Here is an 8,448-nt window from a genome sequence, read left to right on the forward strand (position 1 = left end):
ATTTGAAATATTTAATAACTTGAAACTCCATTACTGAAAAACCAAATCCTCATTTACATAATGCCTAACAAAGGCCAAGGATGCCACCATTACAGATTGTCTCTTTGTACTGAGGCACAAAATTAATATTCTATTGTTTATTAATACAGTATATAAAATACATAGACATGAAATAATATTCAATAAAAAAATGAACATTCTAAATGACTGTTGTTGATATATTTTAATTATATCATTATATATTTTAATTGTACAAAGTTTAAAGTTAAATGTATACATTTCATTTCCCATTTATATTTTAGTTCATTAAATAATTGTATGTAAAATACAAAGTTAAGAAAAGAATACAATTTGCATCTATGAATTTTGTTCTCTAATTTGTACATCTGTACATGCATGGATACATGTGTACATGCATGGATACATGTGTACATGCATGGATTCATGTGTACATGCAAAGATACAAGTGTACCTGCATGGATACACATGTACATGCATGGATACTTGTGTACATGCTTGAATATCTTTCAATCAGTTGTTGGCCACAAACATTGCCTGTTTCACTCAGACTAACCTTAGCGATTCTTACTCACAACATTCACAGAAATTTTTATGCTCTCTGGTTGTCACCAAACCCCTCTGTTATATTTTCTCTAATACATTTAATAATTTCTGCACATTGCTTACCCATACATGTAGCTTTCCTCACATGTCACCTTTAACACTAACCTCTGTTACAGGTATTCTATTTTGTAATCATCTCAACAGCCATACTAATCCCCAAGCATTTTTGTCATCAATTTTACCCATTAGACATTAAAAATACCATAATCTTCACCTACTTCTAGTTCTACTTTATTTAAGCAGCACTAATGCTTATCTTTAATATTCACATTTGCTTTCAAGGTAGCAGCAAATAAAATATTCATGCAGTTTTTATTAACTCAAAACATATGTGGAAATACCTTAAACCCCCCCCCCCACCCCTTTGATATATTTATGAATTCCTTAAAAATACTGTGGATTACAAGTGACCCAGTGAGCACTCTGTTTCCTCTGAGCTGTTTTGTGGGTGTCAAAGAGAGACTTGAAGACTTCTGAAGCCTTTGGGTCTGAAGCGACACTAAAACCTGCTGATCGAATCTTCTCAAAGTCTTTATCCCTCAGAACAGCTGATGCCATGCCTTGGACACGGAGAGATGACTTACTGATATCACTGCTAGAGCTGGCACCTAAAATAAATTCATATTTAGTGTGATTAAAGCAGTGTAATCATTATTATTTGACACTAACTTATTCATACTGAATAGCACTGAATTCAAGAACAGCAGCTTCAGTCAGCACAACATTAGATGTCTTATTGCTAATGCTTCTAGATATGAATCTCAATCTCTCATTTGCCTTAATTTTAGCAATTATATATTGATTTTTTGGCTTAAGATCCCTACTAATCATGATTCTCAATATGGTATAAAAACCACACTCCTCAGTTAACAAATAATGAAGACTAACTTGAGAAAATTATGTAAACTATGTGTATAGGATATACAGAAAATGAATTTCCAGTGAAACATTTATACTTAATTACTTTAACTGAATCTGGGTGAAAAATCAATTCATACAACAGAGATAAAATAGTTTCCTCAACAGGCTAAGGTAATATAGTATATAGTAGTCTAAAAAAAATCTCAAGGTGTCAGTAGAATAAGAACTCATAATGTTTGCACAAGTACAGTACATGTAAATAATAATATTTGTGTTTAACAAGTGGTGGTCAAGTATATTACTGTGCTTTGTGTCAATTTAGATTGACACTACAATTCAATACTTTTCCTATATGAACCCATCTACTTTCAAGTGTAAGAAAGGTTTCCAAGATTAAAATAACATAAGAAGACTGAATGCTGCACTTACCATCAGACAATTTTGCAACCTTCTTTCCCTTGCTGGTGCTAGTTGTAGGTGCATCATCATCCTCCTCTTTAATTGCCCTCTTTTCAATCTTCTTAGCCTTTTTTGCAACCTTAGCCTTGGCACGGCGAGAGATCATGCGTGCCTTAACAGCATCTTGTTCATCCACAGAAGGATTGAGAGGAATTACATCCTCCTCCTGATAAGGCTGCCCACACTTGTGACACACCTCGGATTTTACCTCTTTCAAGGCTCGCTCGGAAACTACACAGCCACAGGTCCACACAAAAGAAAAGGGGTATTTGCCATTCATCTCCAAGGAGGTGACTGGGCAAATGTACTCTGCTGCTTGATGATCAGTGTAAGCATCTCCTTTGTTGGCTCCCTCATGCCTGTAGCCAGGGTTAGAGGTCAAATTCAACTCCTTTATATCCTTTAATCCTCGTATATGTGACATGCCAGGCTCAGATGATCTGTCTAACAGCCGGGTGAGGACTACTTCTTTGTTATACATGCGACCCAATTCACATGCAACAACAGGTGTCTTCAGAGGGGTTTGAGATATGGAACAATGACGCCATCTATAAAGACGCTCCGAGTTTTTGTCTTTCTGTTGGGAAGAAAAAATATGGTTCTCAATATGAAAAGCACCTTTCTCTGCCTAGGGATTTAGTTGCTTTCTAAGGAAAGAAATTGTTGTGACAAGAGATGCACTAGATAAAAAGGTCAATATTTTATATTACAAATCGCTGCTTGTATGTTATCCTACTTAACTGTTCATGAATCCTCCCTTCTGGTACAGCAAATTCTTACCTTAAGATACAGCCAAATATGCCAGCTCAAAAAAAAAACTTGTCTCTGATACTTTCCAATCCCCATGACTTCAGGGTTACATCTACCACCAGTAAACAGTCCAACTATTGACATTAAAGCCATCAACCTACTGAATATCTAAAAAAGTAATGAAATATATTTCCCCTGATTAGAAAATACAGTACACCTTAATACTGTAGTAATTCACCCAAGAATGCCAGTGAATATTATTTTAAATTGCATAATAGCGTTTGATACCTGCTTGATGGGGTTCTGGGAGTTGTTCTACTCCCCAAGCCTGGCCCAAGGCCAGGCTTGACTTGTGAGAGCTTGGTCCACCAGGCTGTTGCTTGGAGCGGCCCGCAGGCCCACATACCCACCACGGCCCGGTTGGTCTGGCACTTTTTTGGGAAAACAATCTAGTTTTCTCTCTTGAACATGTCCACGGTTGTTCCGGCAATATTTCTTATAGTCGCTGGGAGGACGTTCAACAACCGCGGACCTCGGATGTTTATACAGTGTTCTCTGATTGTGCCTATGGCACCTCTGCTCTTCACTCGTTCTATTCAGCATTTTCTTCAATTTTGTTCCCTCTAGTATGTTGTTATTGTACTGTGTAGATTTGTGACCTGGCCCTCCAGTATTTTCCATGTGTATATTATTTGGTATCTCTCATCTCCTTTCTAGCGAGTACATTTGGAGAGCTTTGAGACGATCCCAACACTGTAATTGAGGTGCTTTATCGCATCTATGTGTGCTGTATATGTTCTCTGTATTCCCTCTACTTCAGCAATCTACCTTGCTCTGAAGGGGAAAGTGAGTACCAAGCAGTACTCAAGATGGGACAGCACAAGTGATTTGAAAAGTACAACCATTGTGATGGGATTCCTGGATTTGAAAGTTCTCGTAATCCAACCTATCATTTTTCTGGCTGATGCAATATTTGCTTGGTTATGCTCCCTAAACATTAGGTCGTTGGACATCACTATTCACAAATCCTTGACATACTGTTTTCCTACTATGGGGAGATTCGATTGTTTTGTACCCTGTATTATGTTATTAAGTTTCAGTAATTATTTGAAATGGTTTTCCACGCACTACTAAATATGGATGTATCAAGGCCACTGTGTGTTGACCTCAGTATTAAGGCAATGAGATCATGTTACTTAAGGATCTTAATCAGTTTTACTTTGGATATTTTATTACTGATGCGTAACAGATATAGTCATGCTACACTTGCCATGAAAAAGAAAATATTTCTTAATTAATGTGAAAGGACAACAAAATTTAGAACATTTATAAAGGGTAGGAAGTGAAGAAATGGACAGAACAATTTGAAACTGGTACTTCAACCATTTGTGATATAAAAAAAAACTAAGAATATATTTTGGAGCCAATTGCAATGAAAGAATGTTCTTGGGCCACAATACCCAGAAATTTTTTTTTACAAGAATTAGGACTCCATTGGACTTAGGACACATAGGACTTTCCTCAATTTCCATTGAGGAAAGAAAAAAATCTTACCATATCTGTATTCAGTATATTTATATTCAAAATACATTATTAATATGCTGGCTTTGTATGTTAAAATATACAATGATGCAGTCTATCATTTGTGATAGGCAAAGATACAGTATCTGAAAACTGGCAAAGGGAACCTTTAAAGGCAAAACCTTTAAAGTTTATAATTAGTGAGGTCCCAATTAGTCTGTTCTATAGAAATTCCACTGTACATAACAAATGTCAGTTTTGTCAAATAGTAAAGTGCTTCAAAGTCCCATATAAAACATGGCCAGAATCCTTAAGTAAGGAAAAGTACTCTGACCCAAGTATCAGTTGGGTCAACCCATGCGTCGAATTCCAAAAATGTGCAGCCATGATGGCACAGACGAACGCCCGACAAAAATTGTTGAAAACATCTTGATAACTTGGTAAAGAAAAATTATTTATACAGTATATCGGAAGAAAGATGGAAACAATCTACGTAAACCATTAAGCTATGTAAAACTTTTACCAGGAAAATATTTTAAGTAAAACCGAAGATATATGTAGTTGTATAAAAGTTGCAATTTTCATTGCTTGTCAAGCTTGGAACCAACAATATTCATCTCAGAACAATGCTTATTTCATGTAGATACATTTTTAAACTGTAAGTGTTTTATATGTTGCAAGATAGATAGAAATATAAGCTTCATTTTAAATACCTTACCATAGGCATATTTCAAACACATGTACCTAGCGAAGGTACATGCGATCTTATAACCCGCACAGGTCGACCCCGCACAGGTTGATCGATGGAGCAACTCTCTCTCAGATTAATGTTTATTTTCATGTAAATATGTTGACAATCGTAAATGTTTTATATGACTCAAGATAGATATAAGCTTCATTTTAAATAAATTTCCATGAACATATTTAAAATTCAAATGAAGATACATGTGTTTTTATAATTGCCGGGCTCTGACCCCGCACTGACTGATTGACAAAGCAACTCTTTATCTCTGAGAACAATGTTTCTTTCATGTAAATGTGTTAATAAACATAAATGTTTTATGTCTCGGGAAAGATAGAAATATAAGCTTCCTTTTAACTCCTTTATCATAGACATATTTAAAGCTCGAGTGAAGATATATGTGTTTATATAATCACGACCAGTAGGTTGTCAGTCATGAAGTTTAGAAGCCTACACACTGGCTGATATATTGTGTAATTAACAGAGATACACTAATGAAGCCTAAAATATTATATACCTTCTTTCTATTGACATATAATTTTTGTTTGTCAAGTTATCAAAATGTTTTCAAAAATTTTCTTTGAGCATTTGTCTGTTCCAATATGTTTTCACTTTTTAGAATGTGCAACCCGATACATGGGTTGACCCAACTGATACTTAGGTTAGATTCCAATATGGTGTCAGACAGTTTCACTTACTCTGCACCTTGCTAGCAATTTGTTTATAACATGGTTTAGAAATCATCAACTGTGTAAAAAATACAAAAAAAAAAAAGATAGCAATAACACAGAATGACTACTTTAGGGTCTTGTTTTTTAACCCTAGCCCCATTCACAATCACTGATACAATTAACACTGAGACATTGGTTTAATATAAAAACTTAGTTCTGGTGGTATTACAAAACTCTGTAAAAGTCAAAACTTACCTGTTCTGGTTTTTTCTTGGTCTTGACCAGCTCGTCTCTCCTGGGGATGGTTCCTCCGTCACAACCCATTGTTGTCTTATTTCCCTCTTCCTCAGGCTACGGGCAGTGTGAGCATGTAGAGGTAACAGCTGGAACGAGGTAAACTATTAGATGCAGGTAAACAGGTGGATGTTGGTGGTGATTAGGGGCGACGACGCTCGAGGGATTGGATGCGCTCCAACAACTGGAACTGAAAGACTCAGGAAGTCTACGTCTGGTTTATAAACAATATGTCCGAATCCTGTAGCGCTGGCTTTAACTTGGTATTAACTATTTGCAGTATTATTTAAGAAGACGCTCTACGTATTTAATTCTTATAATTAATATTATCTTCAAGAGCTATACACTATAGGCAATGTGCATTATTACTAAGTTTCTTATTTGTTAATTTTTATAGTAATGTAACGTTTCTGTTGTTACGTCAAATAAGGCGACTATAAACACTATCTTGGCCACGAACTCAACTTCCGAAGAGCTGGATGAGGGCTTCGAACAGTGTGTGTTTTCTGTAAACTGTAGCAATGTAATAAAATAAAATAAAAGGGATAGGGGCGGCAGGAAAGAAAATATTCAAGTGTTCAGTAAGAATCCACAAGGTCTTCTCTGAATACTCTATATTTTCTTCTTCGAGGCTATGGGTCCCTACAATGACAGTTGAGTGCACTGAGAGTCGGTGTTGAAGGGTACAGTATCTCTCAGGCGTCTGCACTAAACCACTCTTGAAAATAGACTGCTGATTATTGATTGATTAATTGATAAAGATTAAGCCACCCAAGAGGTGGCACGGGCATGAATAGCCCGTAATTTTTTATGGTACAATTTTTTTTTTGTTCAGTCAGGTATTCAGAGGTTGCATTTAAATAGTTAAGCTGTTATCGCGGGGGAGGATACTGCTTGACAGTCTTTATGAGGGTGTCCAGCTGCTGGACACCTTTTTTGACCAGATGCTGATTATTGATTGATTGATTGATAAAGATTAAACCACACCTCATCTCACCATCTTAGTTTTACACCTGTGACGTAGCAGGTTAGGGAAAAGGAATGAACTGTACATTTGGGAAGAGGTATTAATTGTAATTAGTGGATTACGTAGACTTAACAAAACCATTTCATTAAGCTAATGAGAGTGGAGCGGGTATATTATTGGCATAATATACTCGCTACATATTGAACAAACCACACACTAGAAATTGAAGAGACGATGACGTTTTATCTGCATACTCGCTACATGCAGATAGAAAAAAACAAAACTCCTCCATCCCAGGAAATGAAAGGAAAAATACTTGATAAAGGAACCTGGTTGGTCGCCTAATTATACCCCCTGCTCGCGTTGTATAATCCTGGAAGTTAACTTCCTCCTCTTCGTTGTCATCTAACTGGGGTTGTAGATTGGGAGTTCCAAGTTACAGCCCCGCTCCTGTGCCAGGTAAGTCCACTACGGGCTCACCATAGCCCGTGCTACTTGCCCCGCTCCTGTGCCAGGTAAGTCCACTACGGGCTCACCATAGCCCGTGCTACTTGCCCCGCTCCTGTGCCAGGTAAGTCCACTACGGGCTCACCATAGCCCGTGCTACTTGCCCCGCTCCTGTGCCAGGTAAGTCCACTACGGGCTCACCATAGCCCGTGCTACTTGCCCCGCTCCTGTGCCAGGTAAGTCCACTACGGGCTCACCATAGCCCGTGCTACTTGGAACTTTTGGTTCCCAGCAGCTGAATCTTAAACAACAACAACAGTTGGGAGTTCGCACAGGATTGTCCGTCATCGTAGGATCAGTTTTTTTTATAAAGCACAATAAATACAATAAAACAGTCTGACAAAAAAATACAAACAAAGCACATGTAAAGCACAAAAACAAAACACAAAACTGAAAAACAAACAAGCACATAACAGGAAACACTGAAATGAAGCACTAACGATGCACTTATTAGTATGATTAACTTGATACATGCAGCTCTTGATAAAAATGAGTTCCCTATTGGGATATTTGTGGACCTACGGAAGGCTTTTGACACTGTCAACCACCAAAACCTTCTTCTTAAATTATATCATCATGGAGTCAGAGGTCACTCCCTGCAATACCTTCAGTCCTACCTTACTGACAGGCTCCAGTATGTTTCTGTGAATAATTCCATTTCTCCGACACTACCTATAAACATCAGTGTTCCACTGGGCAGCATACTTGGCCCTCTCCTCTTTCTCATCTACATTAATGACCTTCCAAATGCCTCTCAACACCTCAAACCAATCTTATTTGGTGATGACACAACTTTCATCCTCTCCAGTGCTGACCCTCTTGCTCTAAATGTCACTGTGAATACAGAACTAAATAAAGTCCATCTTTGGCTAACTGCCAACAAACTCACCCTTAACATTGACAAAACTTTCTATATTTTGTTTGGTAATAAATCCTCAAATGAAATTAATTTAAGAATAAACAACATACAAATCAGTAGTAAAGTTGATGGTAAATTTCTGGGTGTCCTCATCGATAACAGTCTGAATTTCCAGGGACACATTCTAAATATA

At 37.2% G+C, this 8,448-nt stretch overlaps 1 protein-coding gene across 1 annotated transcript; it reads right to left on the bottom strand.

Annotated features, from left to right (window-relative positions):
* On the bottom strand, window positions 1–6,538 carry LOC123755814 (replication termination factor 2). The gene is made up of 3 exons (XM_045738659.2): window positions 5,884–6,538; window positions 1,915–2,521; window positions 1–1,232 (listed from the first exon to the last, which is right to left on the bottom strand). Exons 1-3 carry the CDS (start codon window positions 5,950–5,952, stop codon window positions 1,009–1,011), a joined length of 900 nt encoding a protein of 299 aa, XP_045594615.2. The 5' UTR covers window positions 5,953–6,538; the 3' UTR covers window positions 1–1,008.
* Window positions 6,539–8,448: the final 1,910 nt, after the last annotated feature.

The sequence above is a fragment of the Procambarus clarkii genome, chromosome 43, assembly GCF_040958095.1.
Source record: "Procambarus clarkii isolate CNS0578487 chromosome 43, FALCON_Pclarkii_2.0, whole genome shotgun sequence".
Taxonomy (NCBI): domain Eukaryota; kingdom Metazoa; phylum Arthropoda; class Malacostraca; order Decapoda; family Cambaridae; genus Procambarus; species Procambarus clarkii.

What these genes read in the sequence shown, in the direction of transcription:
- LOC123755814 (XM_045738659.2), bottom strand. Translation starts at nt 5,952, where the DNA reads ATGGGTTGTGACGGAGGAACCATCCCCAGGAGAGACGAGCTGGTCAAG. An exon ending in CCAAGAAAAAACCAGAACAG is followed by an intron (nt 2,522 to 5,883) that starts GTAAGTTTTGAC and finishes TCTTCCCAACAG; the next exon opens with AAAGACAAAAACTCGGAGCG. An exon ending in GGTTGCAAAATTGTCTGATG is followed by an intron (nt 1,233 to 1,914) that starts GTAAGTGCAGCA and finishes AATTTATTTTAG; the next exon opens with GTGCCAGCTCTAGCAGTGAT.